Source organism: Aquarana catesbeiana, linkage group LG05, assembly GCF_042186555.1.
Source record: "Aquarana catesbeiana isolate 2022-GZ linkage group LG05, ASM4218655v1, whole genome shotgun sequence".
Classification (NCBI taxonomy): domain Eukaryota; kingdom Metazoa; phylum Chordata; class Amphibia; order Anura; family Ranidae; genus Aquarana; species Aquarana catesbeiana.
The window spans coordinates 458637914-458658121 of NC_133328.1; the positions used below are offsets into that span (position 1 = coordinate 458637914).

A 20208-nucleotide genomic window follows, 5' to 3' on the forward strand; every position below is an offset into this window, starting at 1 on the left:
AAGGCACCCGGCTGTGTAGGTCCTTCTTTTTATTCATATGGGCTGGGCTGTGCCCATGCACATTTCAACAGGCATGCCCTCCACTATGTATGTCAAGCATGTATAGCAATGTCTACATCAGATGTTTGTATGTGTATTTATTTTTTTGCAAGGGAAGGAGAAAGAAAATAGGGCGCTTCTGTCAGAAATATTCCTCCAATAAACTGGATCAACAACTTTCACATCAGTGTCAGCATCAACATCAAGGGTGAAATGGGTGAATACTGAAATAGCACTTGCAGCAGCACTCCAAAGAGAAGAAGCAACTCTAATGTGGATAAAAGGGAGACAGAAGACGCTTCTAAGTGCATTATTCAACAGTATTTAGTCATAAAATGGTTAAAAACACTTGCAAGATCATGGATGAAGCATGCATGTCGATAGCATGGTGAGTATCCTGCTGTGTCCTATGCCTCTAGGGGAGACCTGACCAGCACCTGTGACAAGAGAGGGAGAAGTGAGAAGCCAAGATGGCCGCCTGGCTTCCGGAACCATGCTGGAGCACACGGACCGGAAGTGACGTCAGCAGGATACTCACCATGCTATCGACATGCCTGTTCCATGCATGATCTTGTAAGTGTTTTTAACCATTTTATAAATAAATACTTTTGAATACTGCACTTAAAATCTATCACCAGTACCTTTGTGGTTACATACAGAGCAGGATGGATTTTTTTTACAAAGGAGAAATAATTGTAAAAAAAACTCAATAATAATAATGTTAAATATTTTATTCTCATCAGTACAGCCTGGTACATACCTCTGAATAATATCCATTACATATCATTATGCCTTGGCTTTTCCATGGAACTTCACAGATATTCGTACATACACAGCTGGTGGACAGTAATTTAAAAATGCATTTCTTGTGTCATCAGTGCAAGAAAATAACTAACAATAGAATTACAGTACATAAATTCACAACAATATTACAGTAAAACTCTGATTCATTCTTATGATGATAGTTGCTTACAGTACAGGAGTAATGTACATGCACTAAAGTGCCTGTATCATCTATCATGTGATACATATTTGTTTGCATACAGTCATCTTGATAAGACATTTTTTGCCATCATTAAAAAAAAAAAAAAAAATTCTGGTTCAGCAAACTGAATGGCTTTGCATCTTTCTATATAGCTTCAGATAACGTGAAGCACTTTCATTATCCTATGCATCCTATGCATATTCTAACACTGTAAAAATAATACCAAAAGACTGAAAAGACTGAAACAACATACAAGTATTACAAAAATAAAAAAATAAGATCAAAAGCTAAAACAAAACAACAAAAAAAAAAAAAAAAAACAGTGCAAAGAAATGAAAAAGGCAGTCAGCACTGAGAGAATAGTCCTTTTTGTACTTTGCAATTTTGTTGTGGCCTGTATTTTTTCTCTTTCTAGAAAAGGTAAGAAAGATTGAAAGAGATATGATCGTCTCACACACATACATTAGATGTTTCATTGCAGAAACACAACAAGCAATGTAACTGATTGATCGTTCAGCAATTTCACATATCATTCCTTAGGTGGTAAAAATAATCCTGATGTCTACTGGCAGAGACTGGACTGTGTGAAAATGGAATTACACAGACTGGATTATATGACTGGTAAGTCATGCAAGGTGGCATCAGACATCCATTCTTTCTGCTTGTGTTTCCTTGTTTCCCTGTTCCTCGTGTAGATTACCACTAGAAGAGGCCCGAGAGGCAGTTGGGGAATGTGAGGCCCATCTGGAAGGCAGGCGTCGGTTCGCTGGTCTCTCTGGTCTGGAGAAACTGGATTCTAAGGATGGAGCTAACGCAGAACAAGGCAGTTCCTTCACAATAGAAGAGAGGAAACATTGAGTTAATACAGCCTAATAAAGCAGAATATATTTTAGGTATATCGTTTCCACATAACCTTTATTCAAGAATGCTAGCTACTAAAATAACCAATGTATAATTGCATATTCAGCAATCAGATACATTTTACTATTAATGTTAGCCTGTGCTAACAGACACATGTTGGCTGCTGTTGGTGACCTACTTCCAAAAAATGATAATCACATAGTTATCATGCTAACCTTCTGTCTGCAGTACTTTCTTGCTTACGGTTGCAGAACTGGTCTGCAGATCAGGAGTTCTGACTTCACTTGCTGGACATTTGTTCTAGGTCATTGATTTAAAGCAGCAACTAAGCCAGACACACCAATAACTAGCATTTTCAGGAGGGGGTCATTAGTACTAGTCCACATATTTCAGCATGGGTTTTGTGTTCCTAGACAAATCTATGGGTCTGGAAATCCTGTGTGAAGCAGATCAAATGCAGGCCAGAAGGTGTTCAACTGCAAGTCAAATGCACCAGTCAATATATTCTGAAGGACCTTAGAAGCATCTCAAACTAAAGCCAAACCAATGGCATCATCATAAGACTTTAAAGTGAATCTGTACTTCGCCTATGCGGGGCAAAGACAAACGCTCATTCTAATACACCCCTCCAATGCATTACACCATTACCATCGTTTAGTTCTTCCATCGCTCTGCTTGATGACCCACCCTGTGTAAGCTACAAGTTACTCAAGTCATTGCCTACGTGGTGTATGGCCCCTCCTTATGTGACAGTGCTGGTGCTTGTTGATGGGCCCAGTGTTGTCACATGAAATGTATCACATGCTCCTGCATACCTAAAGTACCTGGTATTGTCTTCTTTCTTCGGGCTGAACAGAGCATAGGGGGAGTGAAGGTAAGCATATAAAGGTAGGAAGGTATGGGGAAGGAGGCGTGTGGAAAGCAAACCTGTTTTGTGTTGCATGGAGAAAGGAAAGGTTTGCTTTAGGTTGAAAGTTTACAATAATTTACATATTTACCTTTGGTGCTACACATCTTAAATAAAAGTCAGCTAATAAATGCTGAATTAGAGAAATTCTGACTACAATGTAGGGAACAAATAGACACAGTTTAGCTATATAAGTGGTACTACTTACGTATCAGCATTACTGTATTTCTTATATTTTGGCCTTGTACATGTGTAACTTAATTAATGTTTTTTATGATCAATAGTTACATTTTGAAATGACAAAGAATGTAATTCCTCCATCCACAGATTTACTACCTCTGTCTCCTCCCACAAATCTCATTCATGCTTGAAACTAAAGCAGTAGATATGAGATTTTGAAATGACTTATTAGTGTAATATTATCCTCTTATTGACAACTACCTCCTTTATAAAACACTACAAGCAATGTACTGCAAGAAAGAATACAATCAAGAGGAGATTCCACTCACACTAATAAGAGATTAAAATGTATACATAGGGCATTATCTGTGCTCCTCTTTCCCAAACAGATCCACAAAGGTTCTATTTTGTGTGATTAGATGAAAATAATACAATAACAAAGATATGGCCTAAATGTGTAGATCATATGATTTACACAATCACCCATATAAAAAAAAAACTTACAAACTGGAGTCACAAAGCTTTGGTTTGCAAGTGCTGGCATTATGTAATTTGTCACTAACTTGTTCACATTGAAAACGTACCTTTGCTTGGAGGCATACATGCTATAAGCAGACCGTTCAAACTGGCCACCCTCAATCACCTCTAACTTTTTTTTACAATACTTCACAAGTGTTTTCTGAATAAACTCAGATTTACATTTTTTTTTCTGAATGAATGAAAGGATCCCCCCTCCTCGATTCACAGTACGCCTTCCATCCAGGGAAAATACCTGGAGTTTTGTGATTAGAAGAGAGGAGAAGAAGAGGAGGGTGGTTGACACAATCTTTGACTGCTGCAGCCACTGCTCTTACCCTCTGCAGCAATGAAAGATCACTCAGACAGGTGAACACTGCTCTAGGTTGCCCTGATGTATGATATCTCCCATGCTATCCTCAGTCCATCGGGTGCAATGCCCAGCTTGTCAGTTGAAGCCCAGGATACATGAAGAAATTTCGGACGGCTGCACTCTGCAAGAGCACTACTTTATTGCTATCCATTTAAAATCACATATACAGGCAACGAATAGCACAGAGGGTGCATAAAAAAGTCTACGTGTTTCTGGCTAGTTTAATGCTGACTCATGACTAGGTGCTAAACTAGCGCGAAGAGTGGCAAATCTTCTATGCACCTCTTGTGCTCTTCTTTACCTGTATATGTGTTTTTATATGGATATCAGTAAAGTGATACTCTTGCGGATTGCAGCTGTCCGAAGTTTCTTCATGTATCCAATGGAAGATCACCACTGTAAACGGGACCCGGCTTCATTAAAGGGAGGATTTATAAACATGCACAGCAGCCAGCAGTATACAGTTCATTAGAGGTAAATTATGAGAGTGGTGTTGTACCCCCAAAAATGTTGTACCAGACTTCAGCTTTAGGTACATTTTAATTCTGACTTGACAAAGGCCATGTGGTAACATATACCAGCACATTGCACTAATAAATTAAGAAGGAATTTCAAAGTCAATTCTGAAGACACCAATCACAAAACAGTAATATATAATTAAGACTCACAATGACAATTATATATCAAGCTAGAGTTAAGTCATCCTAAAATTGATTGGAGTGTTGGAGGGACGCACTGGACACCTTTGCTGCCACTATGCTATATGCTGGGTGCCCTCCTGTGTCTTTAAGGAGGGGTAGGCTACCTCCAGGCTCACCTGCCCTCTGCCTATCCATTATAATGCATGTGCTTCCACTGTGGAGGCTCTCAAAATTTTGAGTTAGGACTACAGAAAATACCGGGGTGCCTTGACAGGGCTCTGTATCTTATGCACGTATTTGCATATGTGTGCAAACTAAACCCCTGTTTTTAACACATACTGTTAGGATAATTTGGTTAGTTGCAGACTGGTGGGTAAGTTGAGCTGGGAATTTCTTTGGTTTTGTTTTGCATGCGTTGCCCTTCTATGTGCTCCTTCCTGCAAAGGCCAGTTATAGGTGAGGGCAGTGGCCAATTGTATGTACTGACTAAGTACAGCTTCCAGAGTTCAGTTCCTCCTTACCATTCCCTATTAAACAGTTACCGTACAGTCAGTAGCTGCTGGAGAGTTATTTTTCTATTAAAGGAAATGCAGCAGCAGAATTGATAATATCCCTGTTGTAGCACGATAGCAAGAGCTATGAGACCTTCAAGTGGTGGGAATAAAGCCAGAGATCTCACCACTTAGGCAGATGAGACTACAACTGTAACTGGAATATCACTGTTGCATGGGTTGATCCTTGAAAAACATGGGCCAAAAGACAAAATGGTCAATGAAATAAAAGTTTTAGCTTCCGATATAGGAAATTGTGTAGAGCTTGATATATAACTCAGTTGGTGACAAAATACAAACACAACACAAGTGGTAACAGACATCAAGGAGATCACAATGAACACACAAGAATTTACATTTTAGAAAAAAGTACAGGACGAAGACAAACATTATTATGATGTTAGTTTTGAAGAATGCAAAGACAGTTAGAAGACAGAGGCCTGAAACAGCTTGAAGAGTTGATTGGCTGAAAGATGTTATATAAAACCAGTTACTGACAATGATATGTTTAGTGATGATTAGCAACAGATACAGAGGACCAAAAGACAATGCTTAATGAAAAATAGTTGGTTTTATGGTTATCCATAGGCTAACTTCATGCTTGCAAGATACATGACAAGTCTTTAATTTGTCATTAGTGATCAGTATAACCTTACCACTGTGAGGAAATGCTTGCTGTGCCATTAATATAAGAATACAAATAATATAGAGCAGTATGTCCCAAATCTGTCCTCTGGGAACACTAACACTGCCTGTTCTCCAATTCCCCCTAAAAAAATATACTGATGAAATAAAAACAATTGTGTGTTTAAATTAAAGTAAATGTATGTTTAAACACTAGGGAAATAGCACCGTCAGCTGATACTGTGGATCTGGCCTAAATACATTAAATTGTAAACTTACTTATTGGGGAATTAACATATAATGATATGTTTGGCTTTAAAACAAAGTGCTTTCTTCTGTACATTCAGGAACATGAAAAATGCTGCAAAGATATTTTTATGTGCACCTAGAAATACATTATAAAATGCATTGCTTATATACCAGTACCAGGAATGGAAAAACTTAATGAAAATAATTAGCCATATAGAAATATGAGAGTGGTCACTCACTAATTAGTGAGTCATCAGCTTGGAACAAGCATGTGCATATGAGATGTCCCAACACCTGATATACACACACACTTGTTTGAGATCAGTAATAAGGATGACAGCCCTGCATCATGCATTTTTAAAAACAGGCCAGTAATGGCAACTTCTGTATTTTTTACCCAAAACATTTTTTAAACATAAGGGCACTTTTAGCAGATAGAGTGCACAGACGCAACATTTGTCAGGTCCTAATATGCATCCTAGTTGCTTTCCTAGTGCCAGCTAAAATTGTCTGTTACTGTACATTTAGTTATGCACACAGCTCCTTGTCTTAGACAATATTCTGCTTATTATTAAACCAGAAGTCACTTTTAATGTGAATATATATATATATCAGCTATAACAGCTTCACCTCTTCTGGGAAGGCTGTCCACAAGGTTTAGGTGTGTGTCTATGGGAATGTTTGACCATTTTTCCAAAAGTGCATTTTTGAGGTCAGGCACTGATGTATACAAGAAGGCCTGGCTCGCAGTCTCTGCTCCAAGTCATCCCAAAGGTGTTCTATCGGGTTGAGGTCAGGACTCAACTCGCTCATACATGTCTTTATGGACCTTGCTGTGTGCACTGGTCCAAATCATTTGGTGTAGGGAAGAATTGGAGTGGAGTTGTTTTTTAGGGGTTGGGCTTGGCCTCTTAGTTCCAGTGAAGGAATCTCTTAAGGTATCAGCATACCAAGACACTTTGGACAAACTTTGAGGGAACAGTTTGGGGATGCCCCCTTCCTGTTCCAACATGACTGCGCACTAGTGCAAGGTCCATAATGGCATGGTTGAGCGAGTTTGGAGTGGATGAAATTGACTGGCCTGCACAGAGTCCTGACCTCAACCGGAAAGAACACCTTCGAATGAATTAGAGCGGAAACTGCGAACCAGGCCTTCTCGTCCAATATCAGTGCCTGACCTCAAAAATGAGCTTCTGGAAGAATGGTTAAACATTCCCATAGACACACTCCTAACCTTGTGGAAGCCTTCCCAGAAGATTTGATGCTGTTATAGCTGCAAAGGGTGAGCCAACTCAATATTGAACCCTACGGGCTAAGACAGGGATGCCATTAAAGTTCATGTGCTGGAACCAATACTTTTGACAATATAATGTGTTAAAATATATATATATATCTATCTTTTAGTTCATGGTATAATACTTCTAATATTTTAAAATGCAGCACTGCCCAATTTATGTTAGGGCAATAAAGCTTTTAAGCTTTTTAACACAAGGTTAAAGACCATGTATAAACATGAACAAGAACATTTTTTTCCAAAAGGGCAACACTAAAAATTCATATGCAGCAAACGCATATGAAGGCCAGGTTTGGGTAGTGTATAGGTAGTAAATTCACCTGCCTACAAGGAGGTGGATCAAGCATTCTTGCATCATTGCTGTGCATTGGGAACTTTTTGGGAACACAGAAACATAGATTTCAAGAACCCCCAACACTGTGGGGTGCACTTATAAGGCAGTGAAAGAGACTTTCACCAAACATTCCCTGGAGGCAAATCTTCTAAGTACATATGTTTTAAATGACAGCGACTGATTCACCTACTATTTTGTAGTTTTGGGAAATCAGCATGTTTGCAGTTGAATTCATGTTGTGACACAAGTAAAACAAACAAAAAGGGATAACAAAAAGGACAGGTACTACAGCTTAGAGAACAACAGTGATACTGTGCACACAAACAGAACAGATTTATGTTGTGCTATATATTTTAGAACATACTCCTGCTCTTAATCTTTTCCTCACACTTTGCATAATCAAATGCCCCCCTTCACATCTCCTCTAAATCATCCCTCTTAGTTGTCCTCTTAAGTAGTCCTTTGAAGTGGCCATGCGTCATTAATTGTACATCCTGAGCCATTTGTTTGTCTTTCTACTCGGCTGTCCCCTTCATATTGGAAGAGCAGGACTGAGAAGATGGGATGGTAGAGTTGGAAGGCAAGGACTAGTGAGAATGGGTAGGACAACGGAGTAGCAAGGCCAACTAACAAGAGTACCCAAGGAATGAAAATGTTTGGAGAACATAAAAGAATGATGTGTGACAAATTTTTGGAAAACTACTGGAAGAGGATAGCAAACAAACAATATTTTTAGTGATGTATGATGAGAGGGAAATGTGAAGAGGACATATGAAACTGAAGTAGGATTGAGGAGTAAAAGACATCTGGAGGATGGTTGAAGAAGTTTCAAAGTAAGGGTAGTGAGATTTGGAGAAGAATGAGATGCATGTTAAGGTATGTCCTAAAACAGACACCATAAATATATAACATTATATCTTAGATCTCAGAATATTATATCTCTGTATACCATAATTGGCTTCACATATGACACAGCCTTGAATTATTGATTCCCTTTTCCCATACTAGTTCTGTTTTCCTGGAATCTGTAGATCCTATTTCATTTTTTCACTCACAGCCCTATGCAGATAAGAATTGATATTCTAGTATAACCATTCAGACATAATGAAGCTCTGAAGGTCTGAATGTGCAGACTTTGGGGTTGATTTACTAAAGGCAAATAGACTGTGCAGTTTGCAAAGTGCCCTTGCCCTCTGCAAGTGCCGTTGCTCCAGACCTTAGTAAATTAGGTAAAGCTTTACTTTGCAAAGAGTGCCCAATCACATGCAAGGAAAATAAAAAATAAAAAAACAGCTTCTGCTCATTTACTAAGCTCTGGAGCAAATGCGCTTGCAGAGTGCAACTGCACTTTGCAGAGTGCACAGGCTATTTGCCTTTGGTAAATCAACCCCTTTATTTCAATGAAAGGTGAACAAGGTTCCCACTGTTTTAGGAGGAAGGTGTTGTAGGGAGTTACCCCAATAATATTTTTACTTGGTCATAGCAGAACAAACTGAATTAAATTGTATTTAGGTTTATAAACCCTTTCTGAAATATATTTTGAATGGATGATAAACACTTTAGTCTTGCATAATAAAAAAAAGTTGAACTATTCAATGTAAAAACCTTTTAATTCAATACGTGAGGCTAGTATTTAATGTAAAAGTTCTCCCTTGTACGCTATGCCTAAAATAACAGCTAGTCAGTTTGGATCTATATTTAAAGTACTGACTTATAAAGTAATGGCTGTGTGCAGCACGGAAGCCAAACTGAGACAGGGATCATTTTTGTTAGATAGCTGTATATCTATGTCCACATCCATTTATGCTTGGCTATGCTTCAAAACACTAAAAGTTCTCGAACAAGATAAAAAATGCAAACAAGTCATAAACGAAAACTTACAGCTGTGTAGCAGGCATAGTTAGAGTCCCCAGGGGGCAGTTAGTAAGACAGTTTGGTTCTAGACAGAACAGACAGAAAGAAAGCAAATAGTTTGAAAAAGAAAGTAAAGAAAATAGTCAATCGTTGTTTGCAGAAGATGTATATTTCCAAGCTTCTGGAATGTCTGTCTGCAACAGATAATGTAAAAGAAGTACTGGTTAAAATGTTAATACATAGCATGAAAAGGTAAAGAGACGAGAAGCATACAGGAAGCAAGAAATGAGACCCACTGACAAGTTGGCCATTGATTTTATGTTCACAGCTTGTACTACATAACAGCACCTGCTACTGACACAGTACACTAGTGGAGTGTCGACTTTTAAGGACTGGGCAATATATTTAAATTAATTCTATTAATACAAGGAGCAATGTGAAAAGCAGAGTATCCCACAATAACCATTATCATTAGCATGATTCAGTAAACCGAAAAAGCTGAAGGAATATAAAAAGGTTGCTATGGTTACTGCACATCGCAACTCCTGATCAGCATATAAATGAATATTAGTACCTCTTACTAATTTATATGCATTGGTAACCCCTTATGGATGTAGAAGGTTTTTGAGAACTTGTACACAGTGCAAGCAAATATTTAGAAGCCTGTGCAAAAGGGTAAGTCAGCAACCTATATTTCTTATTTATCAATCATCACCTAGTGCCTATTTATATTTTTGTGGTGCATTCGTGCACGTGTTAGTGTGTGTCGCATTAAGGCAGCGCACTGAATTATTGGGCTGCCAATGCACCCAAAATGGGTTACAAATCGGACGTGACATATTTTCTTTTAACACAACTACCGTAAATTGCGGCGTGCTGCAAAGCAGGTGCATTGCCATAGTGCATTGGGGTGCAATTCAAAATGAATGGCACAGCAACACATGTTGTTAACATGTACATTACTGCAAAGCAATACTTTTAGTTTTCTGGTTATACAAACCATAAGGAAGTAGAAGTATTAAAGGTTGCTATTAATTACTAAATAGAATTTCTCTTTGCCAGTTAAAGCGTTTGTTAAACCCCCCCAAAAAAACCCATCCTGTTCCTTTAAGGCATTTTATACAGCACAGTGCTTGTGCTGTGTCATTTGGCCCCCTGTAATGCCTGGCTGATCCTGCCTGGCTATACCCTCCCCTCTGTATGCTGACTCCAATATATCAAGGCTGCTGAGCCCTGACCCCGGATTCATCCGTATGTGCCTTCGTCATCCACAGCCTGCTATCTGTCTCCTCTGTGCTCTATCCCCCTCCCCTCTCTGCCTGTCAGCTTGTGACAGTGCCTGCCCCCTCAACCCCTGCTGCTCAAATAACTTTCACATCTTCATACCATCCTCGTTGTGTTCTAATCCTGAGTGCCCGTGTAAGTGATTTATAAAAAAAAAGTCTTCTATACCTCATTTCATAGCTCTTCTGAGCGATCACATGATCAGCTGGCTCTCTCTCTCTCCTCTCCTCCTCCTCTCCCGAGTGATGTCAGCGGGGGAATCTCAGCCCCGCCCACTGCATCTATCAGACAGGGAGAGAGGAAAGCCAGACGATCATATGATCACTGAGAAGAGCTCTAAAATGAGGTATAGCAGGCTTTTTTTTTTTTAATCACTCACACAGGGGCACACAGGATTAGAACACAGAGGGGATGGTATGAAGATGTGAAAGTGGCTTAACAACCACCTTAACCACCCCAGCTCCAGAAGGCTTTACCCCCTTCATGACCAGGGCATTTTTTGCTATTTAGCACTGCGCTCCTTTATCTGGCAATTGCATTGTCAAGTAACACTGTACCAAAATGAAATTTATATAATTTTTTCCCCCACAAACAGAGCTTTCTTTTGGTGGTATTTGATCACTGCTGAGTTTTTAATTTTTTGCTATATAAATGAAAAAATGCAGAAAATTATATATTTATATATATTATATATATTTTCTACGTTCTGTTATAAAACATATCCAATAAAATCAAAATTCTTCATAAATTTAGGCAAACATTTTTTTCTGCTATATGTCTGTAGTAAAAAAATCCCAATAAGTGTATATCATTTGGTTTGTTTGAAAGGTATAGCGTCTACAAACTATGGTATATACAGTAGGAAAATTGATCACTCCTGATGTACTGATGATGGCCTATCTAATTTCTTGGGGCCCTTAAAAATATATATTTTTTACATATTGTCACCAGTGCAGTACAGCATCATCATATGACTGGTATGGTGCTTTGGAGGATTCCCCACGGACCTGGTGGACTAGGTGATATTAGCATTTCACACTTTTGACTATACAGGTAAATACAACATTTTTAAACATATAAATATATTAACATAGAATAATTCTTTATCCATTCTTCTGTTTATGACATCCATTGTGGATATAACACCCATATATGTTATACTTACAAGTTACTGCAAAATGATATATCATTAATGGCAAAATTTCCTGTCTAGGCGCAAAAAAAGATTTTCTGTCCCTAGTAATGTACAAATGTCTTAATAAATGTTTTTAATTATTTACAGCACTTTCTAGAAGATCCATGGCCCTGAAGAAGCGGGGCAGCCCGCAAAAGGCGTTGGCCAATACATGGGATGCCGAGGCTTTTAGACAGACCACTATGGCATTGCATGTGTGAATATGTTTTTAACATACATGTTTTAACTATTTTGATGTACAATAAAACTTTAGAAATGTTTTATATCTTATGAGTTGGCGTTTAACCGCTTGCCGACCAGCGCACGCCGATGTATGTTGGCAGAATGGCGCTGGTAGGCAAAAGTGCGTACAGGTACGTCCCCTTTAAGAAGCGGTGTCATAGGCGAGCGCCCGCCGTGGCCTCCGTATCAGTGGGTCCCGCGGACTCGATGTCCACCGGGTGCCCGCGCTCATGTCACGGGGAGAGAAGTGCCTAGTGGCAGGAAAGAGATCACAGCTCTCTGTCATCTAGAGCAGTGTCCTGTTTGTTAAAGCCTAGCCCCCTAACAGTTAGAATCACTCCCTAGGACACAATTAAGCCCTTACCCCATGCCAATGTCATTTACACAGTAATCAATGCATTTTTATAGCATTGATCACTGTATAAATGACAACGGTCCCAAAATAGTGTCAAAAATGTCCGATAATGTCGCAGTCCCGATAAAAATCGCAGATCTCCGCCATTACTAATGAACAAAAATTAAAAATAAAAATGCCATAAAAATATCCCCTATTTTGTGGACACTATAAATTTTGCGCAAACCAATTAATATACACTTATTGTGATTTTTTTTACCAAAAATATGTAGAAGAATACATATTGGCCTAAACTGAGGAAAAAATGTGTTTTTTTATATATTTTTGGGGGATATTTATTATAGCAAAAAGTAAAAAATAATGTGTTTTTTTTTCAAAATTGTTGCTCTTTTTTGTTTATAGCGCAAAAAATAAAAAAATACAAATATAAGCTCTATTTGTGGTAAAAAAAGGACGTCAATTTTGTTTGGGTGCAACGTCGCACAACCGCGCAATTGTCAGTTAAAGCGACGCAGTGCTGAATCGCAAAAAGTGTTCTGGTCAGAAAGGGGGTAAAATTCTCCGGGGCTGAAGTGGAATGTACCTACCTAGAATGTACATTCAAAGTCCCACATAATTCTATGATTTTTGACAGTTACACATTGGGGATGGTACCTAGGGGTAGATTTAACTAAACACTCTCACAGTTTTATTACTGGTATGGTGGTGATCAGGGTTACTGACTGGTGACAGTGTGTAACAAAAAAAAAAAATCAATAGTACAATTTTATTCCAATTTTTTAACTTTTAACATTTAACTCTTTTTATTTTTTTATAATTTTTTTTTCATACTCTCCTCAGAGTAGTTCATTGTCACAACGGTAACATTGTACTAATCTGGGGGGTGATCAAGGATCAAGGTCGTTATTGTAACAGCAATGTTTTGAGCTGTCATGAATGGGTTACATTCTAAACAGCTGTGATTACTAGTGATCTGTAATTGGTTATAGCTAATTACATGGTACAGGGTGCTGTGATTGGCCCAGGTACCATGTGATGTGTGATAGTTGTTGGCCAATCACAGGATCACTCAATAGAAAACACAGCTTTCATAACAGCTTTGTCGACATTGTGATCATATGGTACCAGGATCTGCAGTTGCGGAAGTGATATGTTGCTAACCTGGAACAGGCTTGATGATGTACATGTATGTCATCTAGCCTGCCCATGCCAGCCACCCACAGTACATGTACTGTGGTCGATCGGCAAGTGGTTAAGATGTATGTAAACCCTGAACAATGAACTTCTTCTCATTTTTTTGGATTGCTAAATATACAAGTAAATGATTTTCATTATATCTGTTTGATAAGTGCAAAAAAGACCTGTTGGTTTTGCCAGAAATTTTGTTAGCTCATAACTTCCTATGCTCACTGTCTGTGCAAAAGAAGGGTATATGAAAGACGGGGGGGGGGGGTCAGGGTGAGGAGAGGTCTGTATTCCTTGTCATCCATCAGAAATCAAGTAGGCAGGCAGTGATTAAGGCCTAGTACACACGATCAGAAAATAGTACATAAAATACAGCTTTCGAAGTGATCGTGCGATAACCTGTTCGTTAGTACACAGCTTTCAAGAGACGATCACGACAGTTCATCGGAAATTATCTGAAGGGACAAACACAAACTTTCTCTCGTACGATACCTGAACGTTTTTTGTTGAATTAGTAAAGTATCGTATATAAAATCGGAAGACCAAAGACCACGGTTGCTCAAAAACGATAGAATACAATATACATTACATCACTTCCAAAGTTGTGTTTTGTGGCACCAGAATTTTTCATAACTTTAGTAACCTCTTCATTTTTGATATGAGACTAGCATGCAAAAAAAACTGACAGTCATCCGTCTGATATTCTCACCGTGTGTACGAGGCATAAGTGCTTAAGAATTAGAGGAAGGTAATATCAACAGTTATTTTTCTGTACTTGCAGGAATAATATATAGGAAAATGTACATGTGTTGCAGAGTTGTACAAAATACATTTCTTTTTTTTTTGCCTTGACATACACTTTAAAGTCACCCTTTCCATTCATCTTGCTATTCTATCAGTACCAGAAAGGCTGTTTTAATCTCTTCATTGCTTCCTCTTCCATGTCACAGCTCTCCAGAAATAACAGATAGGAGTTGTGAAAACCCTGATGAAAGTCAATGTTACCTTCAGTCTGCCTGTGAACTATAATGCCATTCCTCTTTCCCCACTGCAGGATTTTTTTTTATTAGCTAACCTAAAGGATCAAAATACATGGATACATGGAACAAAATTTGGCCAGTTCAGCAGGGACTGGCCTATATTTGATCAATGTATATGCAGGCTGGTTGTACAGAAGTCGATCTACAGATTAAACTATGGCCAGCCTTGAGCTGCCCATAGGTGATCAAAATTCAGCTTCTTCAGCAGGGACTTTGATTGATCTTTGGGACTGTTGGAAAATGCGATTGATGTCAAAAGGGACTGTTGGACAACTTTTGTCGATCAGCGGCTTGCATCCAGGTGGCTGCAGCTGCTGATCAGTGTATTCTAACAGCGAAGGAGTCCTGTCAGAATACAACAGCACAGCGGGGAGGATTCTTCCATCCATATAAAAAAAATATGGGGTTGTGACAAAGAGATGTCACCAGAGAGGTAAAGAAGAGGAGGGTCAACTATGGTTTAATTTTAGCAAAAATATACAAGGCTTTATTGATGTAACATAGTTAATCAAACAAAAGGCTCAACATAAGTGGCCAAGTGGCCATATCCAGTGAACCACACTCCTAAAATGTACCAGTTAAATAAATAAAAAGTTCCACTGTAGAAAATTGACAATATTGTCGTTAAAAAGACACTATGCTCAGAGAACCCCCGCAGACTCCATTCCCAGGATCCCAGTTCCAGGGTGGGACTTATATAGTGGTGCTAGAATTTAGGGAAAGTCCTACATGTAGTCACTGTCTCCTCCAATATCAGTCCCAATTATTACTGATATCTAGTGTCCATTAGGGCAATTTCTTATATATATCAATAAAAAATTATATTTGTATGAGATAGTTGTAAATAGACATGTATACAAGTTAATTCCATTTTCTTACTTCCACATAACATATTGTAAACGATGGGAGATATATACTCTTACAGTCAGCAAACATTATTCAGGTTGCAGGTTGATTCCATTTTCTTGCTTCTGCAAGAGAGTTGAATTGGGCTTCAAAACAGATAGTCAGAAAAAGGTGTTGAAGCTGTATATAATAGAACAGTAAGTATTGCAAAGACTCTCAATGAAAAAGGCAAAGTTCATCTACACAGCTGTATTTAACAATGCAGCAAGCTGGAGGAAGCACTTGAGAGATTAGGCAAATTACACAGTTAATAGCATGTCCATGAGTTATCGCAGTAAAAGCAGATAGAGTTCCATTATACGGGCGCTTACCCCTCCTTGTATCATTCAGTACTGGTCGCGAAATTACTTCACTGGAGATGTTCTCTAACCGTGAGTTACGGGAGATAACTGTGGTGCTGCTTTGCTTTTATTCGTCCGTTTGGTATTTAGTAGAAATGACTGTATGTTTGGCTTGGGAGTGAGATAAATTTCCTCTAATCCAACACTTCTTGGCGTCTGCAGTTTGGCGCTGTAGTGGCCGTGAGGCCTCACAGGTGATTGCGAGGAGGTTTCCAAACGGCTTCCGGAACAGCGGCTGGAACGCACAGCTACGGTGGCAGAGTTGGCCCAGTAGAGAATGCAGAAGTAAATCACCGCTAAGTCCCAGAGTGTTCAACAGTAAGGGGACACCTTACATTCCTGGCCTAGGAGCCAAAGAGGATTTCGGGGGTGAGTTGGCGTCGGCTATGTCGATGCGTTCCATGCACTTAGCCGTGCACTTCGTCTGGAGGATTCTTCCATCCACCTCGCATGTATGCTTCCTAGCTGATTGAACAAAAATTTACCTTCTGTGGCCAGCCTAAGTATGCATAGCAACTGTTAGATTGGATAGTAAGTGGAATGGCATTGGTTGTTTTACAGCTGGACCTTTTTTGTTTCTCATCAGCCTTCTATAATACACAGTATAGTTAATTCAGACTGGAAGAGAGGCCAGCAAGAGGAGCCACTAAGGTTCTATTGCAGTACACAAGTGTGGACAGTGCACATGCTAAAAGGACAAGAGAGTAGAAAGTACAGAGAAATGACATCATCAGTATGATGCTGCTCCTTTACTGACCAATCACCATGCTCGTGGTGTGTTTTTGACTTTGACTGCTGCTGGTGTAGGTTGAAGATATGGCTGTGCTGTCCAGCAGGGTGTTTGGACCAACAACACAGACTTACACATTTTGTGGTAGGCTAAACATTTCCTATACAGGAATTAAACAAATGTAGGTGCTTGGCTAGAGTTTAGCTTACATATTTAAGCCTGCCTATGAACCTGTGATACCGTGTCAATTTTTTTCTCAGCTGTATGAATTAGCCATTTATGCTGATTACACTATGGGGTTGATTTACTAAACCTGGAGAGTGCAAAATCTGGTGCAGGTCTGAAGAGAAGCCAATCAGCTTCCAGGTTTTTTTTTCAAAGCTTAATTGAACAAGCTGAACATAGATGCTGATTGGTTACCATGAAAAGCTGCTCCAGATTTTGTACTCTCCAGTTTTAGTAAATCAACCCCTATGTATGCAATGAACTGCATCCCAAAAATGGAACGAAAATTGTCACAGTTCTAAATAACACACCAAGCTGCTTTCTTTAACCACTTGATGACCACCCTATAGCAATAAAAGCCCCTCTCACACTGTAGTAAAACACTGGCTAGACACACAGTTAACCCTTTGATTGCCTCTGTTAACCCCTTCCCAGCCAGTGTCATTAGTGCAGTGACAGTGCAACGTATTAGTGTCACTGGTCCCCAAAAAGTGTCAAAGGTATCACTTAGTGTCCAAATGTGTGCCGCAATATCGCAGTCCTGCTATAAGTTGCTGATCGCCTCCATTACTAGTAAAAAAAATTAAAAAAAAATAAAAATATCCCACAGTTTGTGACGCTATAACTTTTGCGCAAACCAATCAATATATACTTATTGGGATTTTTTTTACCAAAAATATGTAGCAGATTACATATTGGCTTCAATTTATGAAGAAATTAGATTTTTAACATTTTTTTAAGGGATATGTTTTATAGCAAAAAGTAGAAAATATTTTTTTTCTGGCATTTTTTTGTTTATAGCGCAAAAAATAAAAAACATAGAGGTGATCAAATACCACCAAAAGAAAGCTCTATTTGTGGGAAAAAAATGACATACATTTTATTTGGGTACAGCGTCGCACGACTACGCAATTGTCAGTTAAAAGTAACGCAGTGCCGTATTGCAAAAAAAGGCCTGGATATGAAAGGGGGTAAATCTTTCGGAGCTGAAGTGCTTACATTTTAAAGTAATTGCAAATGCCAAAAAAATTATTAGCAACAATAAATATTGCTGAACACCGACTCCTGAAAATGACAGTGAAACAAATGTTGTTTTACAAATATTTTACACCGTTTATTGATGGCGCCATTGTTTGTCTATGCATTTATGATATTCATATTATGACATTTTTACTGAACACATTAAAATAAGCCAAGCTGATTAATTTGACAAAGGAAATTAATCTTTTTCCATTTGCACACAATAGATGCTGTTTGTTTTTCTAATCACTTGCAAGACTTTTAACTGAAGATTGCACACAATGTAAAAATAATCTTAGGGAGTTAGCACATAACAGAGACCTTAACATACTGAGCAAAAATTAAGTCCAAGCAGAAAACGATTCTCCATGGCCTGGTTCACACCTATGCATTTTTTAGTGCCTTTTCAGTTTTGCAGAAACAAACTACAGTCAATTTAATATGGTTTCCTATGGATGTAGTTCACAGCTGTGGATTTTATGGAAAGGGCCAGGGACTTTTTTCTGTTTTTTGATTCCATAGACTTCAGTGGATCAAAAGTGTATATTGAAAAACACAAAATGCACCTGCAATACGTAAACTGCAACCTGCATAGGTGTGAATCAGGCCTATGACCTTATTTGCAAGAGATAATTACTTTGCAAGTACGGCTTTTTGCTCTGAAGAGTTGCTTGTTTTTTTTTTTCTAGAGTAAAAATTAAACCGGGTACACACTGATAATTTTTTTACATGCAACCCAGCAGGTTGCACGAAAAAAAAAACCCTGGCAGTTCTGGTCGGAGCCACTGTACTAACCATGAAAGGTTAGTTCAGCAGTTTCCCCCGCTGAGCTGTTGTGTTCTGACAGAGGGATGCCCCCCCCACCTCCTGCCAGAACACTCCTACCAGCGCTCCCTGCCATTGGCTGAGATAGCTGATCGGGAGTCGGTCGGCAGATGGATTTACAGCATGCACGTCCGACAGAAGCCAGCCAGCTGAAATTAGGTTGAAATAGTTTAACCGCTTGCCGACCGGCGCACGCCGATGTACGTCGGCAGAGCGGCACGGCTGGGCAAATGGGCGTACCTGTACATCCATTTGAATTTCCCGCCGTGCCCGTGCGTGCGCGCCGCCAGCGGCGCGCGCGCGCCGGCCGGGAGCTCCGTGAGTCGGGTCCCGCGGACTCGATCGCCGCGGGGATACCCGCGATCGCCTCACGGAGCGGATGAACGGGGAGATGTCGTTGTAAACAGCATCTCCCCGTTCTGCCTAGTGACAAGTGTCACTCGATCTCTGCTCCCTGTCATCGGAGCAGAGATCAGTGACGTCACCCACACAGCCCATCTCCCTACAGTTAGTAATCACTCCCTAGGTCACACTTAACCCCTCCCCGCCCCCTAGTGGTTAACCCCTTCACTGCCAGTGTCATTTACACAGTAATCAGTGCATTTTTAATCGCACTGATCGCTGTATAAATGACAATGGTCCCAAAAATGTGTCAAAAATGTCCGACATGTCCGCCATAACGTCGCAGTCACAATAAAAATCGCTGATCGCCGCCATTACTAGTAAAAAAAAAATTTATTAATAAATATGCCATAAAACTATCCCCTATTTAGTAAACACTATAACGTTTGCGCAAACCAATTAATAAACGCTTATTGCGATTTTTTTTTACCAAAAATATGTAGAAGAATACGATCGGCCTAAACTGAAGAAAAAAAATGTTTTTTTTATATATTTTTGGGGGATATTTATTATAGCAAAATGTAAAAAATAATGCGTTTATTTCAAAATTGTCGCTCTTATTTTGTTTATAGCGCAAAAAATAAAAATTGCAGAGGCGATCAAATACCACCAAAAGAAAGCTCTATTTGTGGGAAAAAAAGGACGTCAATTTTGTTTGGGAGCCACGTCGCACGACCGCGCAATTGTCAGTTAAAGCGACGCAGTGCCGAATCGCAAAAAACGCTCTGGTCAGGAAGGGGGTAAATCCTTCCGGGGCTGAAGTGGTTAAAGTACACCACTGGATTTTGTATTACAATATCAAAAGAAAATTATAATGGTTTGGGCTCAAATTTGTTTACACTTTTTACAAAGTGTATATTTGTAACCAATTTTTTTACTATATACAACATACACACTTTGCTTTACCAATAAACAGTTGATTAATGGAAAATGATTCCCAGGCAGATATGGGTTAGCTAAAGTGACAGCAGAGCAAAAAAAACTTCCTTTTATACCCAGTTCTCTCATTGAAACCTGAACCGTCTCATGAGGGATGAGATATTGCTCTGACTCATCCAATTCTGTGGTTA

The 20208-nt window shown here is 39.2% G+C and overlaps 1 protein-coding gene across 6 annotated transcripts in view; it reads right to left on the minus strand.

The window, feature by feature from the left end:
- Positions 1 to 752: 752 nt before the first annotated feature.
- The window catches only part of MTCL1 (microtubule crosslinking factor 1), a 256548-nt gene continuing 237092 nt past the window's right edge, over positions 753 to 20208 (minus strand). For 5 of the 6 annotated variants that reach the window (XM_073631361.1, XM_073631363.1, XM_073631360.1 and 2 more), the window contains one exon: positions 753 to 1854. In XM_073631361.1, the coding sequence (XP_073487462.1) occupies positions 1666 to 1854 (189 nt within the window). In that variant the 3' untranslated portion in view covers positions 753 to 1665. Of the gene's footprint in view, positions 1855 to 9435; positions 9494 to 20208 lie in introns of all 6 variants that reach the window. The other variant, XM_073631362.1, reaches the window with a different exon arrangement.